This window comes from Meleagris gallopavo, chromosome 21 (assembly GCF_000146605.3).
Source record: "Meleagris gallopavo isolate NT-WF06-2002-E0010 breed Aviagen turkey brand Nicholas breeding stock chromosome 21, Turkey_5.1, whole genome shotgun sequence".
Taxonomy (NCBI): Eukaryota; Metazoa; Chordata; class Aves; order Galliformes; family Phasianidae; genus Meleagris; species Meleagris gallopavo.
In genome coordinates this window covers 506152-526694 of record NC_015031.2, presented here as the reverse complement: position 1 = coordinate 526694, position 20543 = coordinate 506152, and the positions used below count along the sequence as shown (strand labels likewise).

At 40.6% G+C, this 20543-nt stretch overlaps 1 protein-coding gene across 1 annotated transcript; it reads left to right on the top strand.

The window, feature by feature from the left end:
- On the top strand, positions 1-20478 carry PITPNA (phosphatidylinositol transfer protein alpha). Its single transcript, XM_010721727.2, has 12 exons — positions 1-20; positions 313-343; positions 6340-6485; positions 7043-7134; positions 10861-10868; positions 11792-11866; positions 12194-12277; positions 13650-13727; positions 14659-14769; positions 16168-16290; positions 17004-17073; positions 17716-20478. Exons 1-11 carry the CDS (start codon positions 16-18, stop codon positions 17049-17051), a joined length of 801 nt encoding a protein of 266 aa, XP_010720029.1. The 5' UTR covers positions 1-15; the 3' UTR covers positions 17052-17073; positions 17716-20478.
- Positions 20479-20543: the final 65 nt, after the last annotated feature.

Genomic DNA, 20543 nt, shown 5'->3' with positions numbered 1-20543 from the left:
GTGACTACTGAAAGGATGTGGTGAGAAGGAGCATGCAACTGTTCTGATTCTGCATGGACTTGCAGAGTAGTAAAATATTATTACTAGTTGTAGTGTAGGATTGCAGTTATGCTGTATCATGTCAGTGATTTTCTCTGAGGTTGTTATATAAATAGTCTTGAAAGTAAGGATTAAGTGCGAGGGGTGCTGGTACTCAGTGGACACTCGAGTTATGTGGGGGGGGAGAGCTGTGTGGTTGTTGCTATGAGAAATGTGCCCTCTAAATTTTGCAGCTGTATTTGTTAACTTTCTTGTTTCTGTATTCTCTTTCAGCCGTGTTATCCTGCCTGTGTCTGTGGAGGAGGTAAGTCCTTTTCTTGTTGCTTCCTTTCTCTAGGACTGTAAATAAACTTGTGATCAAAGCAGTTTGAACAAAAGCTGCAAAACGCATGAAACAGATACACCAACTTCAGGACTTCTGTATGATCTTAACTCACCGTGTATCGATCAAATAATTTCATTTCTTAAGACTGAGGTACAAAGTACATCCAGATATGATGATAAATCTCAACTTGTCAGACTGTTCTGAAGTGGTTTCCTTTTGATTAATGCAATTGTTCTTTTTCTTTAACGTGAAGAGAAAGCTTTAATACAAATTTAAATTACACTAATTACGCTTTGGTCTGTGTTTTCCTAGAACTCTTTTGTTGCTCTTTGTGAATTGAAATCAATTCTTCTGTTCTGTGAGGGTGGTATAGCAAAAGAAAGATTGTATCTCTATGTCATAGCACTTTTAAAAACTCTTCTCTAGATCTTGCAGAAAGAAAGCTTTCTTGTTCTTTATATAAAGTTCTAATTGAAAGGAGAAATGTCATTTATAATGCAGGCAGTGATTTTGATTGCCAAGCTAGCCAAGGAATAGCTGTGCAGAATCTGTAGCTGATTCTCTGCTCTTTTCTCTGGGTGTTGCAGCTTCCCTTTCCTCTTCTATGTTGAACACTGCTCTTGCAGGATATCTGACTGTGAAAAGCTTGTTGCTGTTTTCTTTTGAGTGTGTTTTTTGCAAGTCCTGATGAAGGGCTTGCTCTAACTCTTAGGAGGAGCTGCAGTAACAGGACTCTTGTTTGTGTTTTCCCTGGATATGGTACAGAGAGTGGTAAGCTGGATCATGGCAGCACTGTTTTAAGCATACTCATTTGTCAGTTCCATACTATTTTGACAGAGCACACTTCAGAACTTTGTGCAGTGTATTTCAGCAGCCATGAGACTGCTTGGTAAAAAAAAGAAAACATCTAAGCTGAGTTTCATATTCCTGTGGCTCAGGAAGGCATCTCATGCTGATGGCAATCTAGGCTTGTCACCAAAATGATTTTAGGTCTGCATATTATCTTGGTGCAGGATTGGGACATACCAAATTTCTGTCTGTGGTGTATTCCATACCTATAGCTTGTATGTTTTCTGCATGATTCTGTTTCAAACAATTCTAACAGAAGCTTTACTGAAGTATTAGGTATGTATATTTATCTTCTGCTGTGCCTGAATGCTGCTTGTGTGAGGAAGTCCTTGACAAAAGATGAGCTAACACAAACTTCAGCAGGTAAACAAGGAATGCAAACTTGCAATCGGCAGAGGAAGTGTTTAAGAAAGCTGTGTCTAAATGGTAAGGTACTGCAGAGCTCGATAAATGGAAGTCCTTAGCAGGAGCTCTGCCTCATAGTGATATGCCTCTAGGTATCAAGCTGTGTAATGAGCAAGTTATAGCATCAGTATACAGATTGTTTCTTTGAGGGGGTTAGATTGGATGGAACCCAGCACAGGATTTTTCCGAGTTCTCTGATACTGGGATTAAACTTCATCCAGTTAAAGCGAGTCCCTCGCTGTGCTCTTTTCCCTCCCTTGCTAGCTGTTCAGTGCCAGGCGTGTTTTCAGCCTTGTGTTCAGGCTGCGTCTGTGGAAACTGGGTTTACAGGCTGTATGTAATTGTGTTGCTCTCTTGCAGCCTCCTCCTCAGAGGATGCTCTGAGGTCATTCCTTTCCTCTGGATCCAAGGAGTTCCAGAGAGTTGAGCAGAGTGAAAAGTCTGTAAAATGCAGTGCGAATACAGTTAGAAGAGAAGAAATGAGAATTCTAGACGGAACACCTCAGTATGCTGGGATGAGGAAAATCCACAACTTACTAAATGCTATTTTTCCCCAAGCTCGTATATTGTTACTGTGTTCCCTTTCCAAGATCTGGTGGTTCTCATGTGATCTGCAGGCAAGGTTTCAGGAAACAGTTCCCTAAGCAGAAAGTTCTTACATTCACATAGCTTTGCACAGGCACTTGCAGCATATGGTAGTTTTAAAGGCATGCTTAAGAAGAAAGTTTATTTCCATATTAATTGAAGGAATGACTACTGCTTTGGGTCTCTGTTTCTTCATTCTCCTTCCTGTGCAGAGAGATGCTGATACATCTGTGCATCTCTTGGTCACTACTCTGTTGTCTGTACTACAAAACAGATATTACAACTTTATTGCTTTCAATAATTTCCTTGCTTGCAGAACTCTGAATAGGGCTCTGGAGACTTGTCGTAGCTCTTTGCTGTGCAGCTCCTCATTGAGCATTTCTGTCTCTAGGAGATGTAATAGGAGGAATTTTTATTTGAGGGTCTGAGAAGTTCACTCCTTCAGCATGCAAATTGTTGCTGGAAGTATGGTGCTCATACATAATGCAGAGAATGAAAACAGTTGTGTCTTTAAGGCATTGTAATAGGGCTGAGGCAGTCTTCTGTGTTCCATGATACGCCAAGGATTCCCTGTTCAGTCCTTTCAGCCCTAACAAATGGAGCTTAACTGATAGTAAGGAATTCAAGACAAAAGCAGTGATCAGGAAGATCGTGGAGAGGTGTTAACAAATTTAGAGTTCAGTGGAAAATAGTTAGCTATGTAACTGCTACGATGGGGAATAAAACAGTGCAAGAGAGTCCCTGGTGATGACTAAAACTTGAAGGCTGGGGTGTAGGAGTTAGACCATAGCAAACTGTCTTCTGATAGGAAACTCTGCCAAAATTTGGTTCTGCATAAGTGCAGGCTGCAAGCTGCTCTCCTGTGTTATTTTATACATTCTTGTACTACAAGGAACAAAAAAAAGTTAAATATCTTGTTGTATCTTAGGTCTTTACCTATACTCTTCTGTTCTCTGACCAACGTTGTGTTGCACAGTGCCAACTTTGAGAGCGAGATCTTGAGCTGCTGTGTGGGTGTCTCACCAGCTGCCACTTGGAAATGCTGGTATGGATTAGAGCTGTGTGTACACATTCTGTGCTGCCTCTTTGTTCCTCTCACGTGGGAAAGAGCTTGCCAAACACAAAAGACTCTTATTTATTAATTGTTTTCAAAGCTGCTTTCAGGAAAATAACTGTTCTTGAAGATGGCTACATTGAGATCAAGCCTTCTGAATGAAATGTGGTGCGAAGAAGATATGCTGTCTGCTCTATAAGAGGTGATGTGACACACATTGAGGGAGGTGACTTCCTGCAGGAGAAATGTTTCAGGGCTGAAAGGATACGTCTGTCTGGTGCTCTGTTCTTCATGGAGCCAGAATCCATTTTTCTGTTAATTTTCACAAGCAGATGTTCATTGGGACAGTTTTATCTGGGCCTTTTCCTCTTCTATCAATGCGATTAAAGGATCAGAAATAACAGTGGAGATTAAATGTTGAAGATGCCAGACCAAAAGGCTTATCCTCTTAGAGTCTCAACTTTGACCCACGTATTTAAGAGGGAGAAGGAATGAATGAGAAACTGTTACTAAGAGGAATTAGTTTGTGCCTCTGGAGACCTGTCCTGAGACTTGCTGCAAAGCAGTCTGCCCCTCTAGTGCTGTAGTTTCTAAACTCATGTTCTCCTCTCCATAAGTGTACGTGTGGCTTTTACCCTACTAAGTCAACTTACTTCTAAGATTTCACAACTCTCATGTTTTGCTCTTCTGGAGGAAGGTGAGCATTCTGTTCCCTGTGGGTCATCTGCAGGGAAGTCATAAGGAAAGCAGTGTAGTGCATGAAATGTCAGAAGGCAGAGAGTTACACTGCAATCCAAAATCCAGACTGAAACCCAATCTGCTGGTGTCAGTGCAAGAACCATCCAGCCAAGTGAGGGGTGCTTGTACAGCTTGGGCCTGCTCCTTCTGGAGAGATGCAGCAGAGCTGTTGCTCTGAGCTAGGAGGAGGTGCTCAGTAGATTGCTTTTGCTATAGACTACTTTTATTGGATGGATGCTTTTTCCTCTTTTTTTCTTTCTCTTGATAGGCTGACTACCTGTTAGATTTCCTAATTAATATGCTTCTGTGGTGAGTCTGAGTCTGCATAGAGCACTTGTTTAAGTCCCTCTGATGTACTTTTTGCTCTGCTCCAGATCCTGAGGCCAGGATATCTAACACTGTACCTTTGGCATATCTCCACTCTCCCAGTACGAATAAGCATTGTCTTGGAAATACAGCCTTTGTTAGCACTAGTTGGTACAAAAGCTGTAGAACTTGGGTTCTGTTTTTATTTTAGATGCTCTGACAATAAAACTTAACCATTGGAGGTGTCTTCCTTTTTCCTGAAGGTGTGTCAGCCTAGTGATGCATTTCTGGGTTGTCAGCTCTGAGTAGTTTTCCACTTTTCCAGCTTGAGTTCCCTTGTATAGTGTTAAGTGCCATTCCTGATTCTTTCTGCACAGCCTTGTTCTAGGGAGATGGGAGAAGGCCTAAGCAGCATTCCATTGCTTTGTGGTAAAGTTTTCAGATTTTTTTTCTTTTTGTCCCTGCATTTCTGATGTCTATCTCTGTGGTTTACCCATTCACACAGCCTCCCTATATTGCCACTGGCAACAGTTGTTTTGATCACTTTTGCGTTCTGAAAACTGCTTTTGTTTCAAGCACTTCCCTTCGACCTTTTGTTTTAACTTCATTCTCAGACCTTGTCTGTTCACCTGACTTTTCTTCAAAAAGCTCTGCATGAATTTTCTTCTTTTCAGCACTTTTTTTTTTTGAGCTCTACATCCTCTTTAGCTAGAGGCAAGAGTGTATTGGTCTTCACATCTTCTGCGGATGGGAGAACGTTCTCTCTTCTACACATTCTTGATTTTCTTCTGCTCTTCCCTCTGAAACATGTGGATGCTTCTTCTGAAAGAGATTGTACAGCAGGAAGTAGTATGAGTGATTTCTGAGAATTAATACAGCCAAGAGAGTGTCTGTAAGTGGCTAAAAAATGATTTTTACTGTATGTTGAAATGGTGTTCTTTCCCTGTTAGTGGCTTGATGCTCCTGACTAATAGGAAGTGTGACATAGAGAGGAAGCCAAACCAAAACCCTACACTAAACAAAATTAGTAGGAAAAATAGGAGGGGTACAGTGAGAGCATGGGTCCCGTGGGTCACTACTTGATTCAGTTATTTCATTAAATAAAGTTTTCAGAATGAGATTGCTAATTGAAATAAGAGATCATTTGGATTTGGAGAAGAAAGAAGATGCATTATTATGGAAGCCCTGACAGAACTGAGTTTGAACTAGACTCAGAAGGGAAATGGATATTCAGCGAAGACAAATGACTCCATGTGATTAGGGTCAATTTTGACAAGAGAGGTCTAAGTATATTAGTATATCATGAGGGCTAAGAAGAGTAATTTCACCATATTCAGCCTTAAAAAGTTGTAGCATGTTACTGGAACCTTTCTGGTGCAGAGCACCTCTTGATTTCAAGCTGCTAACTTAGTTGTTCTGAATTGCATTTGCAGGATCCTCATCTTTAGCTCTTCTGGGCTCTGAAACTTTGCACATCTTACATTTGTATCTTAGAGGACATAAATTTGATGCTACAAGTGCCTTTTGTCTTCTGTCTTCAGTTCTTTCCTACCTTCCCTCCTACACTCCATTTTGTCAAAAAATATTCATATGGAATTCTTTGGGATAAATTAATGTGTTTATTAGTTTAGGACTGTCAGTGTATTATTCTCCTTTTGACTTGAACAATTGGGACACCTGTGTGCCAAAGCATGAAGAAAAAAAAAAAAGTATGCTGATATCTCCTATATTTTCTTTAAGTGTTGTCCTGATGCTCCTTTCATCCATTTTATATTTTCCTAAATTTGTGTTGGTTCTGAGTTTGAGATTTAAGGGTTAAAGGTAGCTCTCTTATCAGCAGTGCTTTTCTCCTTACTACCACTCAGGTTTTTTATATCAACATGAAATGAAATGAGATGCTTGTCTGGGCACACAGCTGGATGTCCTTTTCCCTGCCTTCTCCCAAGAAAACAAATTTATCCGTGACTATTTCTAGTAAGATTATTATAACTTCTGCTGTATTACAGCAACTACAATAACATGTCTTTAACTTCTTTAGTATCAGGTGGGACAGCTGTATTCTGTGGCAGAAGCCAGTAAAAATGAAACTGGTGGAGGTGAAGGAGTAGAGGTCCTGGTGAATGAACCTTATGAGAGAGATGGAGAGCGTGGGCAGTACACACACAAGATCTACCACTTACAGAGGTATGTGAAACATTCCCAGAGGCAAGCAGGATTAAAAGGCAAAAGCAACTGGAGGAAGATGGGATGGGATTGCAGCAACTGTATAAACTATAGAATTTATAAGGGCCGAAGGGCATGGAAATAAGGTAACAACAGCTGGCAGACAGTACAGCTGGAAGAGAGCATTGCTGGAACACCCACCTGCTGCTGTAGGCAGTTGTGGCTGTTGTCCCCAAGAAAATCTATCTGTTTTTTAAAGCAAATGGAATTCTGGTACCCAGTATTTTGGTACTTCAATTTGACAAAAGGTAAATGCCTCCTAGATATCAACCTGTGTTCAGCCTATATATATATATTTTTTTTCCTTTCTTATGTAAATAAGGTTTAAATTAACCTAGCCATCAGTCTCTGGAAATCACAGCACTGGGCTGAGGAGAACCCCACCAGTTCTAGCAGTGTATGAGTCTCTAGGATCTGTATTTCTGGTCATGTTCTGCACATCTTGCAGTGTCTGGGCCACAGCTCTTGCTGCATGCAGTTCTCATCAAAGCTTTTCTTCCTGTTTCTAAATTTTGCAGCAAAGTGCCAACATTTGTGAGAATGTTGGCCCCTGAAGGAGCTCTGAATATACATGAAAAAGCATGGAATGCCTATCCCTACTGCAGAACTGGTGAGTGTGTGGGGAAGGGCTGTGGATTACTGGCTTTTGGGTCTTTTTTTGGTTGGTTGGTTTTAGGTGGGTAGGAAGGAAGAGGGAAGGAGGCAGTCAGTAGGGGAAAGCATTTCAGATTTTAGATTTCTATATTTTACATCCCTTCTGTGGTCAGGAAAAGCAAAATACAGGGCTGCAGAGTTGAAAGAAAGCTCCATGTGTGCTGTGCTGCTAATGAATGACAGTGTGTATACATTTCAGTACTGGAAAAGAGCAGACCAAGAAAGGGGCGTTATTCCTACCAAAGAAACAACTGTGCAACACTAATGAAATGGATGTATGAGGAGCTCTTCTGTACTCAAGCACAGCATAGCCTGGTGGAAAAAAATGGAGAGAAAAAAAAAAAAGAGATGCGAGGGAGAAACAGGGAAGACTTTGATTGTCTCTTCAGTGCAGTTTGGTGTCACGTAGTTGGTATTTTCTTAACTGTGGGATCTAAGATTAGCGAAGGATGAACAGATAATGCTACAGTTGCTTTAAGGGTGGGACCTTGACACTTATCCAAAGATCATCTAGCAAGTGTACGTTGTAACTCTGGGTTGAGGCTCTTGGAGCTGTGCAAAGTGCTGGGATGTTTTATTTACTCACTGAAGTTGGCAGCTGCAATCTTTGACCACTGATGTTTTTCAGACTGTTGCTGCTGTGGGACTTGCAACTTTAACTTTGTCTCCAAACTTATGATTGTATCTTTGAAGGATGCATTTTCTGCAATTTGGCAGAGATGCAATTGCAATGGGAACAGTAAGCTTAAAAATTCCAGCTGTTCTTGAAACTCAGTATAGAAACATATATTCTTTTTCAGCAACTTACTTAAAATAATTTGAAATGAACTGCTTTAAAAGAAAGAAAAAGCTTTGTGGTGGGGGAGGTTAGTATTACTTCAGTACAAGAATTTACCTACAGCAGTGACAGTGGAATGAATGTTTCAAATGAAGTTCAGTTGCTGCCATCAACTGCAGAATGAGGTTTTAACGTCTCTCATTGTTCATTATGTCGAAGCACATTTATTTGCAACCCAGCTTTCTCACTTTTATGGGGTTTCCTTTCTGCATATTACTTAAATTAGCTATTAGGTACCTAGTTTATTTCCATGCCAAGTACACTGAACTGCTTTAAACTCGAACAGTTCTTTCAAATTCTTGAAACCGTAAAAGTAGATCTAAGTAGACTTCAATAGATTTTTTTGTTAGACATAATACTCATCTGTATTCCCCTCCTCCTTTTCTTCTCCACCTGTTTCTGATACAAAGGTGTGGAGTTATCATGTTTTCTTACTCCTAGCTGCTTCTGCAATTCCACACTGCTAAAATTCCACTGAAGTGAAAGAAATGCCATACCAAAGTCACATTCAAAACTTCCTATCGCAGTCAACAGAATTTTAGGTTTTGGTATGCTAGAAATAACAGTGTAACAAGTGAATAAATAAATAAGAAAACCTTAACTGTAATAAACACCCATATAACATGAAATAGAAAATGTATTGATGTGGGGGTTGGAGCAGAAGGCAGTTTTTTATGCAGAGGCTGAAAAATCTGTTTAGAGTATCTGCCAGCATGACATGAATCAAGAAAAGCTCAGAAATATTACAGAAACCTTCACTTGCTAGCACTGGGCAGGAGGGAAGAAACCACCATGTGTGTGTTGTGGGCTGCCTTTAGCGCTGTCATTGTACAGCCAGGTATTTGTGCTGTAGGCCAGTGGTGATGGCCTCGTGTGAATCTTTGTGCAACACAAAGCGCTGTGCTGGCTGCCAGCAGCTAGCATGGCTTTCAGTCCTCTCAGTGGAATTTGAAGATTAAGAGCCAGGGGTGCATGAAGAACTAAACCTGGTTTGACAGTGTAGGACTTAGTATTACTTCTGCACCAAGGTAATATAAGTATCCTGTGCTCTGGAACACTGCTTACTTGCACACTAGCCATTGCATGCAGCCCTTTAAGTTTGAATAAAACAGCACTTTTTATTAATAGTGCATCACAGTATTATTTTTTAAATAGACAAGTTGGTCATCCTTACATTTTGTGCTATATCCTCAGAAAAGCTGTTACTACTTTAATACACATATTATACAATATGTTGTCAAAGAAGTGCTGCAGACTGAGGAAACTGAAATGCCTCTCTTGTAACTTTCTGCAGTTCTGCATGCTGTTTGCACTGTAGTGAGCTGTTTTCAGGTGCTTTGAATGGAAGCCTTGTTTTGGTCCTTTGAGCAAATGTAACATGAAATTGTTGCTGTATACATTTACTAAGTAAAAATGAAGTGAGGGATGCCTGATAGTTGTAACCATGGGCTGGTGCCAAGGAGAATGGTGGTGTTTTGGATTCTTTCCTGCAGTCTGACTTAGATATTAGTGTCATTCAAATGCTTTTAGAAAAGCAATTTGATGTGTTCCACTCTTTTGGGTGTCAGCATGAGTTTTCTGTGGTCAAATGTCAAGAAACCCAACGGTTATAAGTGAAGCTGGGATATATAGGCACTATTGCTGTGACACCTCAGGTTCAGGCTCTAATTCGTAGCAATTTGAGCATCTAAGTTCTAATGGCTATTTCTGAAGAGATTTGTTTGTTCACTGTACAAATGAGAAATCTTTCCTACAGAGGAGAAATTAGGAAGGCAAACAAATCTGTTCTCAAGCAGCTGCTAATTATGTTGCATAGCTGTGGAAGAGCAGGCTGTCATGGGAAGGTGGGAAGGCTCTGGCTTATTATTGCTGGTTTATTCAGTGTTTCGTGTGGACTAGCAGGAGAGAGTGAAGTGTTCTTTAAGATGAAATTCAGCCTTTTAAAAATCAGCTTCAGCTCTGCCTGCTTATCCTCTCTCACCACCCCAACAAATCAACCCAATTAATCAGCCTTCTGTAAAAAAAAAAAAAAACAACTTCAAAGGGCTGGGGTTTTAAAGCAGCCCAAGGCCCAAGCACAGGCAACAAGGAGAGTTGGATGTGTGTGATAGGTGGTAAGATACTGTCTGCAGTAAGTCATAAATTCAAACAATGTATTTACAGCAAAATTACTCCTTAGTGAAGTCTTCATGTCAAACTTCAGAACAAACCACCAAAGTTCAGCACCAGCTTCAAACATTCTTAGAGTTGAATTGTTAACGTACTCTGATGGCCCAGGTAGGACAGATGCTGACTGTCACAGGATCTTTAATTGCTATTCTGTGTTGAATAATTGAGCCTTACTATCCAGGGAGCTCAGTTACCACGAGCAGTAGAGATGCAGAGGGTCTGGTTACTGCGTGCAGGAGTGATGAGGTCTGCTCTGGCCTGAAATCCAGCGTGTGTTCACTTCAGAACTGCAAGAGGTTTCTTATCTGCAAGCTGAGAAAGGATTGGTAAAATGCCGTCAGCTGAACAAACTTATTCCATCTTCTCATCCAGCTGGCTGTACTCCAGAGAGCAGAAGTGGCAGTACATAATTAATTGCTGCTCTTCTGGGTGTCTCCAAGTCTGAGAATTTCCAGAGGGGAGGGGGGTGAAGTTTACTATTTAATTTATTTATTTATTTGTACTTCTAGGGTTGTTTTTTCAATTCCGTAGTGTTTGCTGCTCAAGCTGAAGTTGGGAAGCTGAAGTGTCCCTGTTTTGCTGATAGTGGGAGGAGGGTGATGGTTGTTGCATGGTTTTTTTTTTCACTAAAGTACTGTATCTCTTTCTTTTTCATGTGTTGATTTCTTGGACCAGTTATTACAGTAAGTATTGTTTTTACTGATGATCTGTGGAAGCATGTGTAATGTCTGAAATGAAGCATTCTGGGTAGAAAAAGCTCTTTAGCTTGAGCTAAAGGCATTTTAGCTTTTGTTGTACAATCACGTAGGTTAGACCTTCCCAACTGTGGCACATCCACAAACTCTTCATAACAATGGACAGAGATCCTTCTTTACTACAACGAATCTTAACTTTACACATGGGAACTTACCATTGCCCAAATAAACTGTTTGAAAAAGAGGAGCTAGGTCGTGGCATCATGTCCAAGTAATCTGTCTTCTGAATTTGATATTTCCTTTTTACATGCTGAGTGTTTCAGAGGCTTCTTTTTATTTCTATCCCTTGAGGGAGGGTAGGGTTACTTTTGGAAATCCTTTTCTGCTCACAGTGATAATGAGAAATGGAAAGTGTTTTTGCTTACTTGGGAAAACTGTGCTTCTTGTCCCTTCCTTTCACAGTGTGAAAAGCTGTCAATGCATCAGATTAATACTGAAGAATTGCATCCAAATATATACTCAGTGCTAAAGCAATACTGTGTTTGAAAAGGCAATTTCTGCCTAGTTAATGTTATCTCTTCTAAATTGTATTTAGAGTAGCAGAAATTCCCCTTTAAATAAAAGCTCTTAATACATAGGGGGAAAACTCAAAACATTTCATTAAAACAATGGAAGTTTAGCTTTTTTTTTTTTCACTGAACAACTTGAGGTTTATTTAATCTTACGTTATTTGTTACGTTATCAAACAGCTTTTCTAAAAACAAGATGCATTTACAGCTAAACCTGATGTTCCCTATGTCAAACTCCTGTCAAGTTTTAACACGTTGAGTTGACTTTCCTGCTGCTTACATAGCTAATAAGAAGACCAGTTATGTATGCAAAGATAACAAGAAGCTTTATTTTGATGACAGAATGAATATATGAAGGATGACTTCCTGATCAAAATTGAAACCTGGCATAAATCAGATCTTGGAACGCAAGAAAATGTAAGTACTTGTATCATGGATTTTATTCATGTCTAATATCACAGTGCTGCTTTCCCTGCTAGATTAGAGGCTTGCAACTATTAGCAGTGCTCCTGGGTTGGAAGTGCATGTTGCACTAGCAAAGCAGAGACTCCTGCTTATATGCTCAATTGTCCCCAAACACTTGTTCTATGTGAACACCTGTGCTTCCTTACAAGATATTGAATGTTTACTGTGTGTACCTGAAAGAGGAGCAGTCGATGTCTGCCTCTCCATATGGTTTTTATTGCCTCAGAGTGGGAATGTTGTCACTGAATCAATGACATCAGTCTCGTGCTTTCGCTGTAGGTTCATACACTGGAGCCAGATGTATGGAAGAATGTAGAAGCTATTTACATAGATATTGCTGATCGATCTCAAGTACTTCCCAAGGTACGGTAGGTGGGTAAGAGCTCCCTGGTGTGGGAGGCCTTGTGCTAAAAAGAGGGATAATGTATAAACTGTGTTCCTTGGGGTGGTTGCAGGTTACAGGACAAATAAGAAGAAAAAAGAGAAGGAAAGGCATTCCTTAAACATGTTAAAGCAATCTAGAAGAAGAGTTGTTTTGAAAGCGTTGTCCAGGCTGTCTGTAAAATCTGTTGCTTGGCCTTGTAGTACATGTAACAGTGTATTATGTGTAGTTTTACAGCTCTGCAGCTGATTACAGTGCTGAACAAGAAAAAAAACAGAACTGCCTTTTCTATGCAGCATCTTGTTTAAACCGTTTCCTTTTTGAAACTGACCTATGGCTTCACACTGGTGTCTTGAAATTAAATAGCTAATTCTTCGTTGAAAGAATCACTGTGGAGACTATAATAAGCTAATGGATGTTTCTGTACTCTACTGGAGGAAAACAGTCAAAAAAACCCCAAACAACAAGCATGTGTAAAAATGGAATGCTGTTTGAGGTTTCCCTAATTAGTATTTCTGAATACACTTCAAATATGGCGAATTTACCTGCCCACAAAGTTGCCTCTGAGTGTTAAAGCACATCCAGTATTTTTAGTTTTTCTTTCCAATAGAAATGAATTGGAAGCACATAAATAGCATCTGATTTCCAGTAGGTTAGGCATATCTGCAAATACAAAATACTCTGAATTCAGTGCTGTCAGAGAGCAAACAAGAGTTTACATGAAGCAGAAGACTCTTGCTACTGGTTTGTCACTTCTTGCACTGAACAGATGATGCTTTGAGTTTGTTTTCATTTCAGATGACATGGAGGTAGGAATCGGATACACACCTCAGTCTTAATCCAGTGTGGATGAAGGGAATGCTGCAAAACATTTGCTCTGCAACAGGAGGCATAACTAATGTCTCTTTCTTTTTTGTAGTGGTTGTGAGGTTAACTGTGCTTGTTACCTAGTGTGCAACACAGGATCATCATACTCATGGTGCTGTGAAAAATACTGGATACCACAGCTCTGGAGTGCATAACTATATCTTGCAGCAGTTGTATTTAGTTTCCAAAGAAAAGCAATTACAGGAATAAGAAAGCTCCTGTGAGCTTGCTTATCCTCTGCTGGTGTTACTACAAGGAGTTCTTACAAAGGTCATTTTGGTTCAGTATCACTTCTTCACGTACATCTAGGACACTGCACAAGGGGAAGAATTGTGTTTTCTTGAAGAGTGCCTGACCTGATGTTAAAGTTTGAAAACAGAAGCTCTTGAGAAAGCAGCTAGAAGTTAATCTTTGCCCACCTGAAAAATACATCCCGTGTGACTGTGGGCAGGGTGATTTGTTTAATCTTGTGTGTCTGTCCAATAGGATTACAAGGCAGAGGAAGATCCAGCAAAATTTAAATCTGTCAAGACTGGACGTGGACCTCTGGGTCCCAACTGGAAGGTATGTTGTTCATGACTTCAGGAATCATAGCAGTTTGCTTGTTTCTATGCTGGGGGTTGGGGCCAGTTGGATATGTTTGTTGTGTGTTTGATTTCACTTGCGCAGAATGAAGTGCTCTTCAGCTGATAACCTGTTCTGATGTTAAAGGAAATGGAACAGTTTGGTGCAAATAAAATAAGTTCTAAGAAATTGCCAGAGCTGTCTGTTCTTCAGCCCAAGAGTTCAGCCAGGAGAATTCAAGGATGAAGTAGCTGAGTTATGAGCAGCAATGTTCAACCTTTCTCTTAAATTCCTGTAATCTGGAAACTCTATTTGGGCAAATATGATACCAGTATTTAAAAGGGACTTTAGATGGGATGTGAGGAGCTACAGGTGTGCAAGCCTAATCTCTAGTATGCACGCAGAACAGAAGTTGGGATTGATATGATTGATATGATCTGCTTGGGAAGAATGTATACAGCTTCTGTAACAGAAAGTAGGAAAGCCTTACCAACCCTGTGGAGTTGTTTGGTTTTTTTTTTTAAGGCTTCATGATTGTGTGGATGACCCAGCTCATGCCATCTGCATAGGTTCCCAAAAAGTTTTAGATAGGGACTTTGTCAAAAGACAAAGGAAATGGAGTAGCCACATCATAATGGTGAAGATTTGTAAGTCACAAATTTAATAGAGAAAAAAATAGTGGACAAAGGAGAGGAAGTAATGATCTCTTTTCAAAATGGAGGGAAGTCTACCTGTAGAGGTAACTGGGGTTTATTTTCATTGTGCTCCTGGGTATACTGCAAAAAGGATGAGCAAAAAACTGCTTGTGAAAAGACAGTGAAGGTGTAAGGTTGCAAGATGATTGTGAGGAATTGTAGGTTATGTCTGAAGGAGCTGCTTTCCTGGAAACATTTGACCTGAGTCCTGAATGACTGTCTTTGTATCTTTGCAGAAGGAGCTGGGGAAGCAGACAGATTGTCCATACATGTGTGCTTACAAATTGGTAACAGTCAAGTTCAAGTGGTGGGGTCTACAAAATAAGATTGAGAACTTTATACAGAAGGTAAGTGAGCTTTGTGCTGAAGAGAGATGTGGAAATTAGATGTTTCATCTCCCATCTGCTTTAGCATCTCAGGTTGCTCTAATAGTGCAGTCTACCAGGAGATACTAGCTTGAAACCTGCATTCACCTCAGCGATATAGTCAAGGCTTTGCTTGATACACTGCAATCAGTTGGATTAAATTTGTAGCTAATGCACAGGTAAGGTTAGTTGATAATTATCTGAATTGTTTATTGAACTGTTTTGCTCACGGGCAAGACTTTGTTGTGAAATGGTTACAGCTTCAGTTATCTGACCTTAATCAGCTGAGGTTTTTTCTGGCAAGTTATAGAGCTCTCAACATCTTTTTCCGTTACCATTCTGCTGCTTGAAGAATCTGTGTTTAAAAAATAAGCAGATGGTTGGAAGTTTCATTAACTTAAAATATGAATAATTAGTATCCTGAAAAGAGCTTTTTCTGTAGAAGAGTTCATAAGCCATGAACTGCAGCTAGAAATTCTAGACCTTGGAATTGGAGGGTGTGGTCATCCATATTCATGAAATGCCTGTGACTTCAGATTCTAGTGACTCCTTGGTAATTAATGTTGATAAACTACAGTACTGCTTCTGCAAAGGCAGGAATCCATGCTCACTAAAGGGGAATGATCACACTGCTGCAGGATTTCAAGTATCAGTGACAAAAGCCCTGAACAAATTGGTTTTGATCAGTTTATCAAATGTGAAACTACAATTGGTAAAGCTGAAGTGTCCTTCCCTAATGAGAGCTTTCCAAGAGCCATTATATGCCCTTATCTAGCAGTAGTCCTGCCTAACTTATCTCCTGTAAAATGCCAATAATTGCTCCTAACTTGGAGCAGCTTGTACACATCAGTTACTTCTGCTGAAAGGGTTTCAGCTGTGGAAAACATTATTGTTTAGAGGGCTTTGGGGGAGGTCACTGCAAAACAGAAAAGCAAGGTAGGCGCATGCCAACCCTTTGTACTTGCTAACCTCTAGTTTTTAGCAATTACTTTTATTCTGTTTCCCTTTTTTATGCTCCTTCAGGCCAACTATCTTATTCTGAGTAAGCCAAGCCTAAAGTGCTTCATTCAGTCAAAACAATGCCATCAAATCAAAGGAAACTAGTAAAGCGTTCACTAATTTTTTCAAGGCACTGTGTAGGCTGCTGCCTAGGCTTGAAAAAAAAAGTGCATTTCTGTGAGGAATTCAAGGCTCTAAATATTCTGTTTAAAACAAATAAAACTGAGCACCAGTCTCCAGTTTTGGTGGCTGTGTAGAAAGGTAGGTTAGGGAACTGGTTCTTCAGTGAATGCATCTCTGAAAGTTAAGATCTAGGTAGATCCATGTTAATTGCCTTATGAATAAGTTTGCTTGTGTGTTTTATTCCTCCTCCTTTTGCAGCAAGAAAAGCGTCTCTTCACAAACTTCCATCGGCAGCTCTTTTGCTGGCTTGATAAGTGGGTTGATCTGACTATGGAGGACATCCGTAGGATGGAGGATGAGACCAAGAGACAGCTGGATGAGGTCAGTGGAAAAACAGGGCACGTGTGGGTTGTGTGAGGAACTGTTTCTATCCAGTGCAGAGGAAAGACTGTTGCATTGTCATAGCACAGTGTGTATTGTCCTCCTGTTATTTAGGTCATGCTTCTTGTGGTTTGAATAATTGGCTATGACTCAGTTGTGCTGGCATCTCCTTCAAATCATTAGGGACTTCTCAACTTGTTGTTAGGCCAATAAACACAGTGACCCACAGGTAATGAGGGTATGAGTGTCAATGATTTATTTATCACTTTAATACTTTTAGTGCTTGCTTAAATCTGAACAGATGTGTTTGTCCTGGTTTCCAAAAAGAAGTTCACTAAAAGCATTTTTAGCTCTAAGTATTCTAAGCAGGTAGTGGGGGTGTATCTCTGGTTCCTTACCATGAGAAACACAAATTTGATTTTAATGAGTCCATTGATCCATGATTTGTGTCCCACACCGCTCCACTCCCTTCCTTCACCTCAGGGTAATTTCACATTCATTCTTCCCTTTAGATGATGGTTCCAGATCCCTAACAGACCTGCAACTTAAACAGAAATTGTTCCTGGTTGTGCATAATCACAAAAACTGTTTTGTGATGCTTTGATATTAATAGTCTCACGTAAAGTAGGGGATGCTAAACTTTTTCAACACCAATAAATTTAGAGATTGCATCATGTGAGAATGAATACTTGAATATTTTTTTCCTCTTTCAGATGAGAGAAAAAGATCCAGTGAAAGGAATGACAGCTGCAGATGACTAACGTGACTTCTTCCTTGTGCACTGTAGGTATCAAGAGAGTTTGACAAAACTCTTGTTTTCTTCCAGAATTATTCTAAAGGAATGTTCTAAAGAAATATTTGGGTGAGAAGTATAAGAAAACTGTTCTGGAACATTCTGTAGATTCTATTGATGTTCTTATTTCAGTAATACACGTGTTTCCATGACTTGAAGCAGAAGTTGTGGCTGCAAATACTTGGAATGCACTTAGGAACTGCAAATCCCTTGTAAATGCATTTAGAATGTATGTATCTGGCACTGCATCTTAATAATGTTTAGGAATGGACCAAGGCTTAGAGCAACCACTTGCACATCGCAGGGAAAGAAGAAGCAATGACAGTTTTAATTTTTTTTACTGATTTTTCATATATTTCATTATGAATATGCTAAGCTGGGAGAGACAAGGCTGTAATACTGGAGAGCATACCTGAATTTGTATTTGCTGGCCAAATCACTAGTCAACATTGTAAGCATTGTGCTGGGTTACAACTCATAAGCAGTGCTGAGGATGTTGAACCTGTGCTAGGGCACAGAACTGGTGACAGTGTCTCACATTTGCTTTCTGAAGAGTCAGTCTCCCTCTTCATGTGGAAAACTGGACTTCCAAAGTAGCTCTAAAATGTTTTCCTGTTCTCTCTTTACTTCAGTTTGCAAGACAGTCATCAGGAAGGCCTGGGGAATCCACACTGTTTGACTGACGGACCATCTCTGGATCAAGCCTTTCTATATCCAATCGGCAGGCGATTTTAAATCTCCCATAGCTAATTCTAGATGCCCTTTAATATTGTGAGCAAATAGACCGTCTGGTACCAAGCACTCCAATGTTAGCACGTGTATGAAGGAGGTAGCTCCTTGGAGACGTGTGATTTAGAGATCGCTGTATTTACGACTCCTCCCTCCTTTTTTCATTGTGTTCAGACCAATTTCCATGTGGCCCTGTTTGATTTCCAAGTGACATTTTTAGCTAAAATAGTCTTGTGATGTGGTGACTTAGTATTTTTTTTTTTTTATTAATTATTATTATTTTTTCCAACTGGGATAAACTGCCACCTTTGTTCTGCCCAGCCTTCACCATTCTTTGAATGTCTGTTTGGAGAGGGAAACTGTCAGCATTTTAGAGTGCAAAAGTATTCCATAAAATGATAGACTCTAACCCTTGCTCCCAGGGTAGCAAATTTAATGGCATGTGATCTGAATACATAATCAGGAGTAGCCAGATATAGTTCTTGGTCTGCGATGAATATATCATGACATGTGGCTTCTGCACGGCATTACTTTGTTCTGTCTTGGTACACAAGAATTCAAGACTGATTAGAAGCCTGTGCTCAGCATCTCCATGCTAGGGCCTTCAGCAGGTGACTGTTGAACTTCAGTGTAGTGATACCTGGTCTCTCTGGCCCTGTAGCTACGTTGTCCTTCAGCTGTGTGTGTCAGTCTTACAGAATAATTACAAAAAGTTGCCTGACATATGTTGCAACTTCCTGGTTTGTTCTTTACTTAAGATTTCTTGTAACTGAAAAAAACTTTAATTATTTTGACTAATAATAGTGTGATTCTCCCTGGACAAATTGAAATGTAGCAAAAAGCTGATGTGCAAGTGAAGTTGTGGTATCTGAATGCATTCAGGTGCCTGGGTCAGTGGTTCTGCTCAGCAATAATACTCTTCCCATTGCAAGACAGACTAAAGCATCTCTCTTCATGCTGTAGAAAAGCAACTTAGGAGAGACCTGCAGTTGTTTCCCAAGTTATCTGTCAGTTGTTATAAACTGCAGAGGATACTGCTAACTGATGTGAAGAGCTCTGGGTATTCAGCGAACTCAAATACTTACTGTAACTATCTGTATGTTGATATCAGCTTTAGACAATCAAATAAGCAGAACAGAATCAAAGAAATGCTGCTTTATTAAATACATATGAGAAAACATGAATTTCCTTGCTTATGCGTAAGGCCCAATATTTGGTTTTATTTATTCCCAAGAATAGCTTTATCTTCCACTTCTGTATTTGGCAGCACTGACAGGGAATACAGAATGTCAAACAGACACAGGTGTACTGCCACTCTTGAGAAGTCTGTTTGGCACTCTGCAGTACCTCCAGCTCCTTCAGCCCTTCGTGTCCCTGTAAGCAGGAGCTCCTGCAATAACCCAGGGCTGTGCTGAGCAGGGATGTGCCAGGATCTGGCCTGGTTTTGGTGCGAGGGAAGATGGTGCATGCTCTGGAGGGAGAGGATGGCTTCTGGTTTCTGGGGAGGGGGCAGTTTATCCCTTTATTTTTAGTTTGTTATTTTGCCTTACTCATGTCTAAGTGCAATAAGCTCTGAATTGTACCAGTAACTCTGGCAGGCTCTTCTCAGTGACCTCACATGGCTTTGCGGGGTGGGGAGGGGTGAGGGATTTTTAGCAATGTCACCAGGCAGAACTAAAATTTATTGTAAAATAGATGAAGATACTAAATTTTAATCTGTAAGGCTATTTGGGACCAGGATGTTTCATGACATCTCCTGTAGCTGTTCCAGAAGTATTCCAGGACCGTAGGCCCCGCTTTAAAGTTTCTTCAGCTTAAAATATTTTTAACTGAGAATTTCTGCACTGACTTTGTTGATGTTTGTCGCTTACGTGCTGAGGGATTCTTGCACTTGAGGACAACCTGAGAATACACAGCACGCTTGTTCTTTAAATTTGTGTTACCCAAGAGGCTTTCCATCTGATGCCACTAATCGCCGTGGAAGCAGATTGTAACATTCCACCCTGAAATCCTTTTTTGATCCTCTGATTTTATCGTAAGAGCTTTTACACAAAGCTTTCCTGATTAGTGGCAAAACTGGGAAAAAATGCAGAAATCCAACCTGACTCTTCCTGTCACACTCCTCCCCTTTTGCTTTTTTTTTTCCTTCTAATTTAATCCCAAGCGCAAGCATCCCTCAGCCTGAGGACAGACAAATCCTGTAAGTACCTTCCACTCTCAATGCTTGGATCCCACGGGCGAGCAGAGCGAAGGTGCCGCGGCGCTGTGGTTGCTGTATCTGTGATGGATTTTGGACAGGCCCCCCCTAACCCGCCGTGTCCCCGAGGTGTTTCACTGGGCTGCTGCTCTGCTTTGGGGCCGTGGTTGTGCTGTGCCCCGATCCCTGCTGCGTGGGGTCGGGTTGGGGCAGGAACCTCGCTGCAGCCTGGGTCTGGTCGGTGCGCCAGAGGTGCCCGTCGCCCCCCACGCTGCACCCCTCTGGGTTCATCCCCGCTGGGCCTCCCCCCATCGGTTCATTGTGCTCTTTCCTTTGGCAACACACACTTCGTAGAAATGGGTTAGATGATCTCGTTGTTTCTTTCAATGTGAGTTTGTGCCTTTTTTGTCTCCTAATCTTCCAATACAGGCATATTGGAAATGAAATCTAATAAAAATACTAGACAGAGCTTCCCGCCTCCGCAATTTTTCTTTTGGGGGCTGGGGGCGGCTGTACCGTTTACCCTCGTTGCAA

Excerpts from the sequence above, each read along its gene's own strand:
- PITPNA (XM_010721727.2), top strand. Across the intron at positions 12,278-13,649 it reads GATCTCAAGTACTTCCCAAG|GATTACAAGGCAGAGGAAGA; the intron begins GTACGGTAGGTG and ends TCTGTCCAATAG. Across the intron at positions 16,291-17,003 it reads CCAAGAGACAGCTGGATGAG|ATGAGAGAAAAAGATCCAGT; the intron begins GTCAGTGGAAAA and ends TTCCTCTTTCAG.